The sequence below is a fragment of the Geotrypetes seraphini genome, chromosome 9 (genome assembly GCF_902459505.1).
Source record: "Geotrypetes seraphini chromosome 9, aGeoSer1.1, whole genome shotgun sequence".
NCBI classification, from domain to species: domain Eukaryota; kingdom Metazoa; phylum Chordata; class Amphibia; order Gymnophiona; family Dermophiidae; genus Geotrypetes; species Geotrypetes seraphini.
This window is the reverse complement of record NC_047092.1, coordinates 119,910,626-119,929,254: the sequence shown is the minus strand read 5'-3', so window position 1 is coordinate 119,929,254 and position 18,629 is coordinate 119,910,626. Positions and strand designations below refer to the sequence as shown.

Sequence of the window (18,629 nt, the reverse complement as noted above, 5' to 3'; positions counted from 1 at the left end):
GCCAGATGGATAGAAACAACTTTGTCCGCCTAGGGGTAGTACGTGCTCCCAAAAGGAAGGAAGGGAATCTCCAACCCACACGGAAAGCACTTCTTTTTTCCCCAACACTCCCACTTTCCTCAAACACATTGAGGAAAACAAAAAGCCTCGTATTTATCCAATAATAGCCCTGCAGCTGATAAGGGGATACGCCGGTTCAAAATGCTGGCAACATACTCAGTAATCTTTTTCCAGAAGATCTGAATTTTGGGACATGTCCAAAAAGCATGAATAAAAGAATGGGTGCCCAAACTGCATTTCTGACAACCAGAAGACTCACTATAGCCTGATTTATGCATGTGTTCTCTGGTAAAATACGCCTTATGCAATACTCGAAATTGACATTCCCGAAGATCAGCATTAACTGAGATTTCCAGCATATGACTAAAATCCAGGGGAGTGACCGCGATACCAACCTCCACCCTCCAATAAGCACATAAAGTGTCACGGTCCACCCTAGGGACCAAATGTTGAAGAGATTTATACAAACCCAACACCTGAAAACCATCGTCTAAGAAAGGTTCCACAAATTCCCTAAGTTTCTTTTCAATGGGAAACAACAGATCCTGATGATCCAAAGAGCGAACATAATGTTGCAGTTGCTTATAGGCCGAAAAATCCCCCAGTTGAAAATGGTAAGTTTGACAAAAATAACCCCAAGAAAACAATGTACCATCTTCCTGAAAAACCTGGGAAAGCGTCCGAACACCCGCAAGAGACAATCTGCGAAAACTAACATTCTCCGTCCCTGGTAAAAAGTATAGATTTCCCAGAATGGGTAAAATACCTGTGGATCGACTATTACCCCGCCACAAAGCCACCAGCTCCACCCAGGTCTTTCGAAGAGACTGCAACAATAGGCTAGACTTCGCTGAAGAAGGCAATGCAGTAAACAACACCTGAAGAAGAGATAATATACTCCAGGGGGCCCAAAGAGCCATTTCGAGAGCCTTGGGGGTGAAATCCTGATGATCGGAAAACCATTCGCCCAAACAACGCAACACACAAACCAAATTGTAGAGGCGAAAATCGGGAATACTCAATCCCCCCCTTGACCAATTCCCCATCAAATATTTAAACGCTAACCACGGCTTTTTCTTATTCCAACAGAATCGCGAGAACATCGAGTGCAACCGACGGATATCCCTTGTGTTCAACCAAAGTGGTAACAGCTGCAAAGTGTAAAGCCATTTGGGAAATAAAGTCATGGCAAGAAGCTGGATACGGCCATGAAGCGATATAGGCAAGGGGGCCCAGCGAGACAAACACTCCTCCATATATCGAAACAAGGTGTCTGTATTCCGTTTATATAAAGTAGAGACAGAGGCGGTAAGCTGGTTACCCAAATAATAGAAAAAGCCTGAGGCCCATTTAAGTGGGAAAGAACCCATCCAATCGCTCTGTACCCTTGGCATGGTAGCTAATGCCATTGATTTATCCAAATTCAGGCGAAACCCTGAATAATCACCATATTCCTGAAACGCTTCCATGAGACTAGTCAGGGAGTCCTCCGGATTCCGCAAGTGAACCAAAAGATCATCCGCAAAAGCAGAAATTTTAAATTCCGAAGCACCGATCGAAATACCCTGAATATCTGAACTAGCGAAAACATCTCGAAGCAAAGGATCTAAAGTTAACACAAATAAAAGAGAGGACAAGGGACAACCCTGCCAAGTGCCACTTGCTATCAGGAAAAGCGAAGAACTGAGACCATTCACCCAAACCAAAGCCTGAGGCGTTCGATATAACACCCGAATTGCCGATTGAAAAAAGCCAGTAAGACCATACTGGTCCAAAACTGAAAACAAAAAATCCCAGGAAACCCGATCAAACGCTTTTTCGGCGTCAAAACTGATAAGTAAAGAAGGGAGCGCTTGCCGTTCAACAAGTTCCAGGGAGGCTAAGATCATACAAAGATTTTTGGTGGCATGTTGCCCTCGCACAAACCCAGCCTGAGGAGAAGCCAATAACGCTGGTAAGCTGCCAGCTAGTCGGTTGGACAAAATATTTGCAAACAGTTTGGTCTCTACATTGAGCAGAGAGATCAGGCGATAGGAAGCCGAATGGTCTGGATCTTTATGTGGTTTCAGTAATACAATGATTTTGGCAACATTAAGAGAATCCGGGAGTTCCCCAGATGACACAAAATAGTTAATTGTACGGGACAAAAGAGGAGCTATGGACTCCTGGAGCAATTTGTAAAATTCTAGATGAAAGCCGGGAGCCTTAAGCAAAGCACCCGAACCAATAACCATGGATACTTCTGCCTCTGAAATAGGTCTATTCAACTGAGCCCGATCCTGCTCAGTTATCTGGGGCAAAGAAAGATCATCCAAATACACCCCTCCATCCATCAAATCAGACGGCTCTGAATACAGCGCTCGATAGTAATCATAAAAGACCACATTAATAGTTGTATCAGAGCGGACCTTCGCTCCCTGAGTAGAATGCAGTTGCAGAATATAACTTGGTCCTCTCGTTTGCTTGACTGCATTAGCTAACAAGCAACCTCGGGAATTCCCAAACAGATGATATTTATACTTGTAATAAGCCAAAGATTTACGTGCTCGAGCATGAAGCAGTGCCTGTAAAGCAGTCTGACTGGCCACCAGCTGAGCTCTATTTTGGGAGGTCAGACACCTATAATAACTCTTACGATCATCCTTAAGTCGAACCTCCAACCAGAGGATCTCGGCGTCTCGCATGTTTTTCCGGCGACTCGAATATGCCAGAATCCTGCCCCGCAATACCATTTTTGCCACTTCCCAATACAGGATAAGAGAGTCCCAATGAGGTGCATTATGAAACTGGTAATCTGCCCATTTTTGCAACAAAAATTCCTTAAATTGAGGATCCGAATACAAATAAAGCGGAAACTGCCATCGAAAAGACCGCTGCACAGTTGGATCCATCTCAAGCATAAGAAGAATCGTGGCATGATCCGATGCATCAAACGATCCAATCTCTGCCGAGTGTACTGCAGAGAAAAAAGACCTGGAAATCAACCAATAGTCCAGTCTAGACATCGTACCGTGAACCCGAGAAAGATGGGTGAAGTCCTTTTCTCCAGGATGTAGCACTCACCACACGTAATGAGATCCAGTGCTCTTCACAACACAGGCAGCCCACAGCAAGCACTCATGCGCTCTGTGGGCGAGGGGTGATATTTATCCACCATCGGATCAAGGACCCAATTGAAATCTCCCCCCAACATAAAAGGAAGATGTGAATATGGTGCCAGCAGTGTGACCAGGGTATTAAGAAATTGCTGATCATGGTTAGCCGGAGGATAATGTGGCCTCCAAAACTGAACACAGTACTCCAGATGAGGTCTCACCATCGACCTGTACAACGGCATGACTTCAGGCTTACGGCTGATAAAACTTCTCCATCTGCAACTTAGCATTTGTCTAGCCTTGGCTGAAGCTTTCTCTACCTGATTGGCAGTTTTCATATCTTCACTAAAGATTACACCCAGGTCTCGTTCTGCGATGGTTCTTGTTAAGTTTTCACCATTCAGGGTGTATGTTCTACAGGGGTTATTGCTACCAAGGTGTATCACCTTACACTTTTTGGCATTAAAACTCAGTTGCCAAGTATTAGACCATTGTTCCAGTAAAAGTATGTCCTGCCTCATAGTGTCTGGCACGGTTGCGCTGTCGGGTTCGGTTGTGCTGCCCACAATGTTGCATAGTTTAGCGTCATCCGCAAATAACGCAATTTTACCTCAAAGTCCTTGAGGTAGATCCCTTACAAAGATATTAAATAGTATCGACCCAAAACCGAGCCCTGTGGCACTCCACTGGTCACTTCCAACATTTCCGAGGGAGTACCATTTACTACCACCCTCTGAAGTCTGCCACTAAGCCAGTCTTTAACCCATGCAGCCAATGTATCTCCCAGACCCATCGTATTCATCTTGTTTAATAACCTATGGTGTGGGACACTATCAAAAGCCTTACTGAAGTCTAAATACACGATATCCAGGGATTGCCCCCATCCAGTTGTTTCGTTACCCAGTCAAAGAAGCTTATCAGATTGGTTTAACAAGATCTTCCCTTTGTAAATCCATGCTGGTGGGGATCCCTCAGTCTTTCGTCGTCCAGAAACGTATCCAATCTGTTTTTAATCAACATTTCCATACTATTGATGTGAGACTCACCGGTTTGTAATTTTCAGCCTCCAACCTGCTTCCCTTTTTGTGAAGCGGAATGACATTAGCAGTTTTCCAGTCCAAGGGGACTTTTCCCTTGCTTAGGGAAAGATTGAAAAGCGTGGCTAACTGTTCCGCCAGGACATCTTTTAATTCCCGAAGTACTGTGGGGTGTAGATTATCCGGCTCCATGGCTTTGTTTACTTTTAGCTTCGATAGTTCGTGATAGACGTTGCTCTTGGTGAATTCAAAATTTCAGAACGGGTCCTCCGAGCACCCCCTTGTCTGTAGCTGCGGTTCGAATCCCGACGCCTCATGGGTAAAGCCCAGTAGTCATAGTTCACAGCACAGCTTTGCATAGTACAGAATCTCTACTACTGGAACTAATATCTAAGGCAAAATCTTATCTAAGTAAAGGTAAACAGACTGTACTAAGTACTGCGCTTTGACATTTTGGCTGCATTTGATGCAGTAGACTATTCACTAATACTTCATAAATTTAGTGAATTAGGCTTACATGGAACAGTATTAAAATGTTTTTCAGAGTTCCAAGAGAAGAGATCATACGAGGTAAGAAAGGGAAGGTCTGTGGTACTTTGCATCAAAGTGGACTGACAGGTACTGTTCCCTCTAAGCTTAGTGTGAGTTCTCCACCAACATCAGTAGACCACCAGTGGGTGGTGCTATTTCACTGTACAATTTTCAATAGTGAGGGACAGGCAAGCTCTGCAGGACTCCAGGAAAACAGCCTGTCCCTAGTGATTTAAAACATGATAATGAATCATTATCTTCCACTGGCAGTTGCAAAACTCCTCAATTTAGAGGGAACAGTGCTGACAGGCAGCAATGGAATATAGTGGCTGTGTTGTGTGCACCCTCATGCTTGTACTTACCTGCATTATGCTGCACTGTTATATGGCGGTATGCTTAGTATTAAATTAGTATTTAAAATTACATGTGTAAGCCTAAAATCTTTTGGTGGCCCCCCAGAGCTTTCTTGTGTTCAATTTGTGGCTCTTTACATGGAAAAGGTTGGCGAACAATGGCATAAGCTATAAGCTCCTTCTGAACCTCTCTATCCAGTTGATACTCTGTAGAAGCTTGCAATTAGTTTATGGTGCAATAACTATTCAAAAGCTTTTAATTACATACACATATAGGGTCACAGTTCTCAGTTCAAAGTAGGCACAATATGGTCCAGTCCAATATCGGAATATCCAATAACCAAATGTACAACTCATTTCAGCACCAAGCCTCAGATTTCTTTATCTGATTTCTCTAGCACAGCTCATTAGTCCTCAAGTTGCTGAGAAAATTTTTTTTGTCCACAGCAATACCCTTCAAAGGCTTTGGGATTAAACTGGTTCCTCAGGGGCAAGTCTATGTTCCTCCCAATGAAGGATGAAAGGGGGTAATTCTATAACAGGGTGCCTTTGTTTGACAAATTTATTTCCTAACCAGATTTTCTCCCCCCGGATCAAAGCTACCGCTCATCATACTAAATTCATTACTCCTCATTATCACTACTCTGTATTCTTTGACTGTACAATGTCTTCCTCACAATTTGTGCTCAGTTATGCGCTGACTTCTAACCATATGCAATGTAATCTGTCAAAATTATATTGTAACCTATGTAAATCTACCTCACAATTTGTACTCAGTTATTCACTGACTTCTAATGATTTGCAATGTAACATGTCAATATTATATTGTAACCTTTGTATATCTTTCTTCTTGCCAATTTGCACCATGTAATCACTGACCGCTCAGTGACCTCTTCTCTATTTGTACACTGTAATTCGCTGACTGTACAGCTATTCTTCATTGTGAACTGCCTAGAAGTCGTAAGATTATGGCGGTATAGAAAAAATAAAGTTATTATTTTATTATTATTATTATTTACATAGGTGCCTATTCTATAAAGAAGGTACCTACTTTCTTTCATTCAGAGGGATCTAGCTTAAAGAGTGTGGTGTATCCCTATTCTAAGGGAACAAACCTCGTACTCTGAATCCTTCATGGGAATAGAAGATCCTGATCTGAGTTATAGGTGTAAACAAAAGTCATTGCAGAAGAATTATGTGTCAGATGCCTTTCCAAAGGAACCCAGCCATGCGAAGGAGAAAGGAGACATAAGAACATAAGAAACGCCATCTCCGGATCAGACCTTCGGAGATCCGCACACGCGGAGGCCCAGCCAGGTGTACACCTGGTGTAATTTTTAGTCACCCATATCCCTCTCGTAAGGAGATGTGCATCTAGTTTGCTTTTAAATCCTAGGACGGTTGATGTTGGGAGAGCATTCCAGGTGTCTACCACTCTTTGTGTGAAGCAGAACTTCCTGATATTTGTCCTGGACTTGTCCCCCTTTAGCTTCATTCCATGTCCTCTTGTTCGTGTCAAATTGGACATTGTAAATAATTTTTTTTCCTGCTCTATTTTGTCGATTCCTTTCAGTATTTTGAAGGTCTCGATCATATCCCCTCGCAGTCTCCTTTTCTCAAGGGAGAACAATCCCAGTCTCTTAAGTCGTTCCTCATATTCCAGTTTCTCCATACCTTTTACTAGCTTCGTTGCTCGTCTCTGCACTCTCTCCAGCAGTTTTATATCCTTCTTTAGGTTGGGAGACCATTATTGGACACAGTATTCCAAGTGTGGTCTGATCATTGCTCTATAAAGCGGCATTATAACCCTCTCCGATCTACTCTTGATTCCCTTCTTTATCATGCCTAACATTCTATTTGCTTTCTTTGCACCGTCGCGCATTGTGCCGACGGTTTCAGGGTCAAATCTATCAGTACGCCCAGTTCCTTTTCTTGTTCGCTCTTACCCAGAGTTGCTCCTGACATTCTATACTCGTGTTCCTTGTTCTTTCTGCCTAAGTGCATTACTTTGCACTTTTCCACATTAAACTTCATCTGCAATTTCTCTGCCCATTTCTCCAACTAACACAAGTTGCTCTGGAGTTCCTCGCTGTCCCTCTGCGATCTGATTGCCCGGCATAGCTTTGTGTCATCAGCAAACTTGATGATCTCCCTGGATGTTCCTTTCTTCTAGGCCATGCTCCACCAAATAGCCATATACAGACACAGACTTCAAGTCTGCCCAGTACTGGCCTTAGTTCTTCAATATTTACTATTATTTTCTGATTCTAGATCCTCTGTTCATCCTACGCTTTTTTGAACTCCATCACCGTTTTCATCTCCACCACCTCTCTCGGGAGCGCATTCCAGGCATCTACCACCCTCTCCGTAAAGAAGAATTTCCTTACATTGCTCTTGAGTCTACCACCCCTCAACCTCAAATTATGTCCTCTGGTTTTACCATTTTCCTTTCTCTGGAAAAGATTTGTGTTCTACGTTAATACCTTTCAAGTATTTGAACATGTGAATCATATCTCCCCTGTTCCTCCTTTCCTCTAAGATATACATGTTCAGGGCTTCCAGTCTCTCCTCATACATCTTTTGGCACAAACCTGCTATCATTTTTGTTGCCCTGCTCTGGACCGCTTCAAGCCTTTTTGTGTCCTTCACCAGATACAGTCTCCAAAACTGAACACAATACTCCAAGTGGGTTCTCACCAACGACCTGTACAGGGGCATCAACACCTTCGTTCTACTGGTTACACCTAGCTTTTTATACAGCCAAGCATCCTTCTGGCAGCAGCCATCGCCTTGTCACACTATTTTTTCGCCTTTAGATCTTCGGACACTATCATTATGTTCTTTCTGCCTAAATGCATTACTTTGCACTTTTCCACATTAAACTTCATCTGCCATTTCTCCGCCCATTTCGCTAACTGACACAATTCACTCTGGAGTTCCTCGCTATCCTTCTGCGATCTGATTGCCTGGCATAGCTTTGTGTCGTCTGCAAACTTGATGATCTCACTGGATGTTCCTTCTTCTAGGTCATTGATGAAAATATTAAATAAGATTGGCCCAAGTACCGAGCCCTGGGGTACACCGCTAGTCACTTTCTCCTAGTCTGAGAAATTCCCATTTATGCCCACTCTCTGCTTTCTGTTCTCCAGCCATTTGCCTATCCATCTTTGTATATCCCCTTCTATTCCATGGCTTTGTAGTTTCCTGAGAAGTCTTTCATGTGGAACCTTGTCGAACGCTTTCTGGAAGTCCAAGTATATTATGTCCACCGGTTCTCCACTATCAATTTGTTTGTTCACGGTCTCAAAAAATTGAAGTAAATTCGTCAAACATGATTTCCCTTTCCTGAAACCATGTTGACTGGCTCTCATCAGGTCGTGTGTATCCAAGTCCCAGACTATGCTATCTTTAATCAGTGCTTCAACCATCTTTCCAGGGACAGATGTAAGACTCACAGGTTTGTAGTTGCCCGGTTCTCCTCTTGATCCTTTTTTGTAAATTGGCGTGACATTCACTGTCTTCCAGTCTTCCGGTATCTGTCCAGTTCTAATTGACAGGTTGGCAAATTTTTGCAGTAGTTCTCCGATTTCAACCTTCAGTTCTTTTAAGATTCTCGGGTGAATTCCATCCGGTCCAGGAGATTTGTCACTTAAGTTTGTCGATCTGGTAGTATATATGGCCCAAATCCACTTCTACTGTGGTGAGGCTGTGTTCTATTACTCCTTTGAACACTTCCACTGCTTCTGGCATTTTTGCGGTGTCCTCCTTCATAAAGACAGATGCAAAGAAGGAATTTAGTCTGTCTGCAATTTGTTTGTCTTCCTTGATGTACCCTTTTCTTCCCTGGTTGTCCAGCGGTCCCATCGCCTCTTTTGCGTTTTTTTTCCCTTTTACGTATCTAAAGAAGGGCTTGAAGTTTTTGGCTTCTTGCGCTATTTTCTCCTCATAGTCCTTTTTGGCATCCCTCACCGCCTTGTTACATTTCTTCTGATCATCTTTATGTTTGTTCCAAGCGTTGGTTCTTTTCGTGCGTTTCCATTTTTAAAAGAGTCCTTCTTTTCTTTTATGGCTTCCTTCACCTGTCTAGTAAGCCATGCCGGTTCTCCTTTGCCTTTAGTTTTCCTTTCTGTGGAAATCCGCGGAATGTAGAGATTTTGTGCTTCCGTGATAGCATTTTTCAGTAGGGACCATGCCTGATCTACTGTTTTAACTTTGTCCACCTTATTTTTGAGCCGTTGTTTCACCATGGCTCTCATGCTATCGTATTTACCCTTTTTAAAGTTTAAGGTCGTGGTTAAGGTTTTGGTAAGAACATAAGAACATAAGCAGTGCCTTCGCCGGGTCAGACCACAGGTCCATCCTGCCCAGCAGTCCGCTCCCGCGGCGGCCCAAACAGGTCACGACCTGTCTGAATCACCAGAAGGGGCCCCCTTGCCACCTTGGTTTCTCATTGAAGTCCTATCTTCCCATCGAAGTCCTAACCCTCCAGTCTTGCACATGCATGTCCTGGTTGGGTTTCTATACTTATTACCTGGTTAGCTTTTTATACTTGTGTTACATCCCAGTACCTCTCTCAGTATCCCACGATCCCTTTATCCCTCAGGAATCCGTCCAATCCCTGCTTGAATCCCTGTACCGTACTCTGCCTGATCACTTCCTCTGCTACGTTTCCCTTTCCCGATGTCAAGTTGATCATGTTGTAATCGCTCGTCCCCAGCGGGACCGTGACTTCTACTTCTTTTGTCGGTCCCATAAGGCCATTTAGGTCCAAGACAGCTGCTTTTTAGCCAGTACTTTGTTCAAAGAAGTGCAGAACAGAAAAGGAGAAGGAAGTAAAAAGAAGAGCAGAGAGCAAATGGATAAAAGTTACCACAAAAGTTTCTTGGGGGAGCTTAGAGTATAAAAGGAAAGTGACCTAGAACAATGTTCTTCAATCGTCGGTCCGTGGAAAATTCCTGCCGGTCCGCACAGGGCCAGTGAGATCAGATTGGGGCCATCAGCAGCGTCTGGGCTGCAATGGTGATGAGCAGCATCGGCGCCCCCCACGACGCAATTCAAGATCGGCAACGGGCCCCCCCCTGGCACTCAAGACCGGCAACGGGCCTCCCCCCCTCCCATGACAGCACTCAAGTTCGGCAATGGGCCTCCTTCTCCCCAGCATCAATAGCACTTCAGATTGGCAATGCGGTGATCATCCCAAAGCTTCCCCTCTGACTCAGCTTCCTGTTTCTGCCCAGGCAGTTCGAGTCAGAGGGAAGCTTTGTACTGAGCACCGCATTGCCGATCTGAAGTGCGGTTGATGCCCAGGGGAGAATGAGGCCCGTTGCCAATTTTGAGTGTCATCACTGGGGGGGAGGGGGGGGCGTTGCCGATCTTGTTGCCGATCTTGTTGCCAAATTCAGAAAGAAAGGTGAGAGGAATGGAGAGAAATGGGCCTGTGGTGAATGGAGAGATTGAGAGAAGGGGGAAGATGATGGAAGTAGGGAAAAGAGAGAGAAGGGGCAGATGATGGAAGTGGGGAGAGAGAAGAGGGCAGATGATGGAAGCGAGGAGAAAGAAAAAGGCAGATGATGGAAGTGGGGAGAAGGGGCAGATGATGGAAATGGGGAGAAGGGAGAGCAAATGCTGAATGGAAATGGAGAAAGAGAACACATACTGGATGGAAGGAGGGATAAAGAAAAAGGACATATGTTGGATGGGGGAAGACGATAGAGTTAGTGAGATAGTGGAGGGGTAAAGGAAAGGGGTGGCATGCTGTGGGTAGACATAGTGAAAAGAGGGAAACTGAGGACTGCATAGTAAGAAAGAATTTAATTTAGACAGAGGCAGAAAATAAAGAAGGAAGACCAGAGAAGGAAAGGGAAGAGAGAGAGGAGAGAGAGATGCCAGAGAACGGGGAAGGAGACAGAGATATCAGATCTGAGCAGAGGAAATGAGAAGAGAGAGATGGGAGGAGAGGGAAAGAGAGATGAAAGGAGAAGGATGCCAGACCATGAGGGAACAGAGGGAAGATGATGGATGCCAGACCAAAGGGAGGGGGGGGGGTCTAGAGGAGAGATGGCAGGGGGAGACAGTTTCTGGAAGGGGCAGATGCTGGAATGAAGAGACAGGGAAGACGCTGGAAGGAAAAGAGTGAAAAGAAGATGAAAGCAGAAACCAGAGACAACAAAAGGTAGAAAAAAATCATTTTATTTCTATTTTGTCATTAGACTATATCAGATTTGAAATATATATCCTGCTAGAGACATAACTGGGGACTGCAAAGCCCAGGCAGTGCTTCTTTAGCTTCCAGCTGGCTTAGGGCTCTCTCTGACCAGGGGGCACTCCCCTAACACTATTCCTGTCATGTGTGACTGCAGTATTCTGTTAGCATGATATTTCTGTGTAGCATTCTATAATAATTTGGCTTGTTCAGTTTTCTTGATAGTAGAGGGGATATATGTGAAGGGGAGGGGAGACAGGGGTTTTGTTGGTCCTTGCTCTGTATATTTGTATTTATAAAATGACAATTGTATAGAATATTGTTTCTTTTTATACTTTAATAAAATACGTTCAATATAAAAAGGCTTGTGCAGATGGGATCAGATAGTTTGCAGGGACCGAGCTCGTGGAGACGGGGCAGAAATGGGTTTTTAAAAATTTCAGTCTTAGATTAGTAGTTTGCCGGTCCGCAAAATAATTTTTTTATTTCTGCCGGTCCACGGGTATAAAAAGGTTCAAAAACACTGACCTAGAAGAATATGCCAGCAAATATTATAAATTCCTATTCTACTTTGTAACAATATCCTGTGAAACTTGCAACTAATACTTTTACCACGGCCTTTTTCTATGAAGAAATTTGCCCAGTAAAGGCGTCTATTTTGGATGCCATTCGAATCTCCTAGCTTGCCTGAATTTCTACCAGAGCTGTCTTGTAGCTTGGAGTCAAAGCACTGGCCTCCCATCTAAGCAAGTCCTTAGTTCAAAGCTAGCCAGAGCCTTGACCTTACTTAGAGTTTAGTGGGAGTCCTGGTGCATGGCTCCCTGATGAGTACTATCATTATAATGACTGCACTAAGTGAAAACTCCTTCAATTATTGCACTTGAAGTCTCATGGTACTAGATCTAGTCAACCTGTAAGCCTTAAGGAACTGGAGGATACAGCCAAGTCACATAATAGAATTAAAATATTCAGCATTCCTCTTGTCAGTTTCTTCATTTTGCCCTTTCTGCTTTCATCATTGAAGCTCATGGACCTTTCACGTTATTGGCCTCTTACTTCAGTTTCTTTCCAAGTCCAATGTCCCTACCTGACGCGGATCTCTTGAATATCAGGGACAAATATACGTTGAGAGCTTTTTTCATCTTCATTGCTCATAGCTGGGGATTTTTTCTGGTCTCCATCCTGTACCACCAATTCAAGTTCTGGACTAGCTGCTCGAGAACAGGAATGAGGGCTTCTAAAAGGAAGAGAATAATAATGTAACTTTCAAACTTATACCTTGACAGCATCAATATGTTCGAAACAACCTTGGTTCATATTAGGGATGTGCATTTGTTTTCTAACAAAATGAAAAGCATAATGAAAATTAATTTTATTAGAGAATGAAATGATAATAAAACCCTTCTGATATTTTTTTTAATTCCTTTTATTTTTAAGGTTAAAAAATGTTCTTTTTCATCCACCAGAGCAGTCGTGAACTGACAGGTTATGCCCAGTAAATGGAGACAGAGCCTAACGAGCGCCAAACTTCAGCCTAAAAAATGCACCATGTCTCCAGGAGATGGTGATGTATGCCTCGTGCCTGGCAGGGTTGCTTTGAAGAAGGCTCCTGGCTGAGAGGGAGCTACATGGTTGTGAGAAGCTGAGTGACTTCTGCCCCTCCTCCACCCCACCCCCCTCCCAAGACATTGTGCTGGGAGAAGCTCAGTAGCACTGGTAGGAGTGTGACAGGAAGGAGTGCTGAAGCCATACAGGAGAACTCAGGATGCCTCTTGTGATGGGGGGTCGTAGCATGGCCTCAGCTAGCTTTTGGCAGTAGGACTGACCAATGGGAGTGGCAGGGAGGCATGAAGGGTTTGGGCTTACTCTCTGCAGAGCTGAACTCCAGAATCTGGATACAATGGAGGAAGTGGGTCCTAGATGTGGCACCTTGTCAGAGGCACCAGTAGACAGTTAAGCTGGGTCGCTGTTGCAGGGATCGCCACAATAATGGAAGTGATTATGATGCCTGCCAGGATGGCCCTGTGAAGCCCTTATGAGCAGGGGCATGGCTGTGGCCATGAGAGTTCACCATCATTTCTTCCTCTGGTTCTGAGATGGCTCTTCCCCCCCATGCTTACAACTCTCGGCTACTCTCTATGACAGGCCTCTCCCTATGACCTCCTTCCCCCAAACCTTGCTTACCCTATCTGTGAGGTTGCTAGTCAAAATAGGATAGAAAGCAATCCCTAGTCACTCCTATTATGCTGGATCCCATTTTCAAAGAGGTGGTTGTTGCATTTTCATGTACACCCCCCCCCTCTTTACGAAGCTGTGTTAGACTTTTTTATCGCTGGCTGCAGAGGTATTAGCTCTGTTGCTCATAGAATTCCTATGAGTATCGGAGCTAATACTGCCATGGCCAGAGATAAAAAAACTTAATGCAGCTTCGTAATACAAGAAAAAGGCATCATTTTGAAAACGTGGCGCAGAAGTGACTATGACAGCTTCATGGATGGGGTTAAAGTCTAGAGCAAGAGAGGAAGCATAGGGGAAGGTCTTTTGTTTAATTTAGATTTCTCTTTTTCTTTTTATGGATGGAGTTAACTTTTATGTATATCTCTTTTTTTTTTTTTAATAAAGTTATAGAATAAACATCCACCAAGATAGAACAAGAACTTTATTCATGCGCAAAATCTGGACCAGCTAGTATATCAAAGGGCATTTCTATAAATTATAGAATAATAGCACTTGTATGTGTGATTGGAGTTGGCGGGTGGGGGGCCAATCAGGGGTTCGGGGGCGATCATGGGAGGGGGTGCATTGAGGGCAGGAGGGCTTGGGATCCCTTTTGCCCATATCTTAGTGGGGGTAGGGGGGTCACCTGGGCAGGAGGACTTGGGCTCCCTGCTGCCCAGATCGTAGTTAGCTGGGGTGTGGGTCACCAGGCCAGGAGGGCTTGGGCTCTCTCCTGGCCTGATCGTTATCAGCCAGGGTGGGGGTCGCCAGGCCAGGAGGGCTTGGGCATCTCTCCTGCCACGGGTCATGGCAGTTCGGGTAGAGGGGTGATCGCCATTGCGGCAGGGGAGATGAGCCATCTCTCATGCCGCGATGGTTGCTGTTGGGGGGTGGGTAGGTTGCTGAGCCGCTGAGCTGATCGCAGCAGCCGCCATCAGCTCAGCGGGCCCTTTTTTGGCACTTATACCTGTTTTGACTTGGTCTTAGTCAAAATGTATAAGTGCCGACTAGGCAACCTGTCAAAATCTTTGGTTATACCTGCTGTACGCCTAGGTCTAGGTCAGCCCACCTCCGGCCCTTTCCCCTCCTCTAAAAATGCCTCTTTTCGCTCTATGCATTTAGAGGCAGGGGAAAGGCCTAAGCTGGTTTTAGATACATCTAAAACCAGCTGTGGTTATGGTTAGGCCACTTTGTAGACTTTTTTTTTTATTATTATGAGCCCCTAAATGTATAAATAAAATAAATCAAGGATATTTTACAGTTAAAGGTATCACTTACAATCACAAATAAATCAAAAGCAAGGATATTATATAATTACAATGTTCCTTGTAATCAAATCATAGATTCAACGGGGACTAAGGCATCTATCTATGTTGTCAATCCAAAGTTTGTATAAAGTCATTTATTCACAGACAGTTATAAAAACTCCATACAGACCAGCTATTAGATCATATTTTGATCACAAAAACCTACTAAGTTTATTTATTTATTTATATAATATATTGTTCATAATAAAACCAGTTGGAAAATATTAGATTGAAAAGAAAATTTTTTATTGGTGACCAAATTTTATTATATTTGAAGCTTTTGTTTCCAATTTACACACATAACTTATAGAATGCTATCTTGGCACCCATATACCATTATAGAACTGACAGTAAGACCCCAGACCCCGCTCACCTCTGTGGGCAGGGACGGACTGACCATTGGGACAATAGAGTGATGCTCAAGGGCCAATAGCAGCAGGGGGCCACTCTCCCCTAGCCTCCATTTAGTTTAGTCACGTTTGAAAAGTGGTTAGGGGCCCATGATCCTTATTGCCCAGGGGCCCAGATAATTGTCAGTCCATCCCTGCCTCTAGATCTATCTGGTGAAGTCTTTGATGGTCTAGGGCAGTGTATCGCAAACTGTGTGCCTCCTAAGAATCCAAGTGTGCAGTGGCACACTGAGGAGGAAGAAAAGCGCCGGCCAGCTGACTTGCCTCTCACTGCGAGAGGCACCTCCAGAGGCACGCCAGAGGTTCCCGTGCCAGTACTGCATATCTACAGGCAGCATCTTCCTACTGTCGTTGCATTTCTCTCTGCACTACCACCCTCCCTCCCTGACCAGCAGCGGCAGCTCGGTATGCTTTTAACTTGGTCACACAGCTGTCACTAGGATTAATTTAGATGCAGTTTCATCCAGGAACATCGGGGCCTTTGCTAGGCCGACCCACCTTGACAAAAGAGGAAGTTGCATCATCGAAATGGGCCAGCCTAACAAAGGCCCCGAGGCTCCCGGATGAAACCACATCTAAATTAATCATAGTGGCAGCTGTGTGACCAAGTTAAAAGCACACAGTAAGCTGCCGATAGAGACAGGAGAAGTACTACTGGACAAGGGAGGAGGGAAGGGAGAAGGGGTACTGCTGGACAGGGGGAAGGGGGAGGATGGAAGGGAGAAGGGGTATTGCTGGACATGGGGCAGGGAATAGGAAGGGAGAAGAGGTGGTGCTGGATCTGGTAGAAGGGGAGGGAAAGGAAATATGCTACACACTGGAGGGGAGGGTGGAGATGGTGGATGGGGAGAGAGCATATTAGCTGTGAGTGGGGTTGGGGGGAGGGAAGGAAGGAAATTGTTACAAGAGGAGTGAGTGATGAGAGGGAGAAATAGACATGGGGTGGAAGAGAGGGAGAAATTATGCATAGGGAAAGAACATGGGTTGGGGAGTGGGAAGGAAGGATATCACTTGAGGGATGAAGCAAGGAGAGAGAGAAAAAGTGTGCAGGAGGCAGAAAGGGTTGGACTCATGGAGAGAGTGAGATGGATGGGGAGGACAGAAAGGAGGGAAGGAGAAATGTCACACTCAGGGTAAAGGATGAGAGGGCAGAGAGTGAAAAGTTGGACTTACAGAGAGAGAGAGATGTTGGTTAGGGGAGGGAAGGAGGACCGGAAGAGAAGACGCATGCAGGAGGAAGTGAGAAAGAAATGTTGGACTGGTGGAAAGGAGGAAGAAATGGACTGGGAGCAGGGCCAGAAAGAAGGAAGAGAAGGGAGATGGACTGCAGGGGGCAGAAAGGAGGAAGGGAGAGAAAAATGTTACATTGGGGGGGAGGGAGGGGGAGAGGAGAGATGACTAAAGGAAGGGAGAGATACCAGACCAGGGAATAGAAGGGAATGTTAGCAGTCTGGTAGCGCTATAGAAATAATAGTAGTAGTAGTAGAGAGAGATGCCAAACTGGGAAGGGGGAAAGGAAGGAGAGAGATGTTAGACCACTGGGATGAGGGAGGGAGGAGACAGATGTCAGACTACAAGGGGGAAAGGAGGGAAGGAGAGAGATGTCAGACCATGGAAACGGTCTGAGAGAGAGGAAGGGAAGGGAAGACATGGAAAAGTAGATTTTGAGAAGAAAGCAGAAAAATGGAAATATTGAATGTTAAGTTAATGCCAAAGATGGATGAAATCCGTGGGAGTGTCTATTTGAATATATGAGCTGCTTTAAAGATTCAAATCATCTTCTGCTGCCTAGTATATTCTGTTTAATGCGGCTGGACTCTAAGCTGTTTGGTTTCCTGAAGCAGGAGCACGAAACGTGTTCATGTTGAAACCAAGAAACCAAGCTTTAAGTTAAGAACTTTTGAACTTTTTGAATTGTTTGCACTAATTTGGAATTAATTTTGGCATAAATTTGGCACTAATTTATGCTTAAAAGTATGGAAGATCTAGCAATAATTGGGTGGTGAGTTGTTATAGGGATTTTTCCTTCTGCAAAACCCCTCCATGTCTCTGAGCTGATCTTTACATAAGTATAGCATTATTAAACACTCTTCAGGGTGTAGTGTTCTTTGACCATACAAAAATTCCTTCACTCCCACTTTTTGTACTAGTGGTATATATATATATATATATATATATATATATATATATATATATATATATATATACCCTTTCCCTGTATATATTTTTGATTTAAAGATGGATGCAAGGTAGAAAGTGAAGAAGGAGAGAAAAACAGTCAATGGATAAGAAGGCACTGGAAACATTGTTGAAACACAGATAAATATAGTCACCAGACAACAAAGGTAGGATAGTGATAGAAATGTGTCAGTTTTGAGAATTTATATTTGCTGTGTATATTTTGAGTAAATGAAAAATGAATGGAAAAAATTGCATTACAATTAGTAAAGGGGGTGGGATCTGGGGAAGAGCTTGGATGGGTGGAGCTTGGGAGGTCTGTGGTTGGTGTACTCAATTGATATTTGTTAGACTTCCATGCCCTGCTGGCATTTCAGGGCCTGTCTGGAGGGCCTCTGTGCATGCATGGATGTCGAAGTGATGATGTCACACATGCACATGATGTCATCATGGTGACTTCCATTCACTTCCGGGCACCTCAAGCCGAGGCCACTACCTTTAGTTTGCCCTAGCTTGAGAAAGTTTGAGAGGGGAAGGCTGAGAAGTAAGGAATCAAGATGGCGTCGAGGACAGATGCTTGAATGGGAGGCAGTGAGTTGTGGAGCTTCTTTTTTGCCTTTAGGCCACTTACCACTAAAGCACAACTCTAACCCGGCATGGGAAAAAGAAAGGGGACTGTTCACTCTAACCCTCCGGTGTCCAGGACCCCGCAGTGCATGATTCAGCTGATGATATTGGCTGCCTTTGCCTGTTCAACCATGGAGACCCACTCTACTTCGGGGGTGAACCCGGAGTTTTCGTGGCATCTTAGCGCAGGAGCTGCCCGGGCATTTCTGAGCCCGGAGCAGAGGTCAACTCTTCCCCAACCCGGTAGTTCGTTGGTGCAAGGAGCTGCAGGAGCTCAGCAGCCCAGTGAAGGAGGACTGGACTCCAGCAGAGGAGGGACACCAGCACTGGAGTCTCAGCAGGACGGTGCTGGAGATGTTGGCCAGATAACCCCTATCACCATGGAAGGAGAGATGAGAGGAACTTCTGGAGGTAGAAACATTAGTTTTGGGGAACTGAAAAGACCGGAGAAAATTGATATGGAGGCGCTTTGGCAGGCAATATCTATCATGGACGCCAACCTTAAATTGAGTCTTTCAACTATTAAAACTGACTATGGAATTATCTATTCCAAGGTGGAGCAGCAAGGAGTGCAACTAGCTAAACTAAGTGAGGAATTGGAGAAACAAGAAG

At 44.5% G+C, this 18,629-nt stretch overlaps 1 protein-coding gene across 3 annotated transcripts in view; it reads right to left on the bottom strand.

Moving 5' to 3' along the window:
- The window catches only part of KIF1A (kinesin family member 1A), a 627,076-nt gene that overhangs the window by 29,801 nt on the left and 578,646 nt on the right, over nt 1-18,629 (bottom strand). For all 3 annotated transcript variants that reach the window (XM_033958697.1, XM_033958695.1, XM_033958696.1), the window contains one exon: nt 12,366-12,515. In XM_033958697.1, the coding sequence (XP_033814588.1) occupies nt 12,366-12,515 (150 nt within the window). The remainder of the gene's footprint in view (nt 1-12,365; nt 12,516-18,629) is intronic.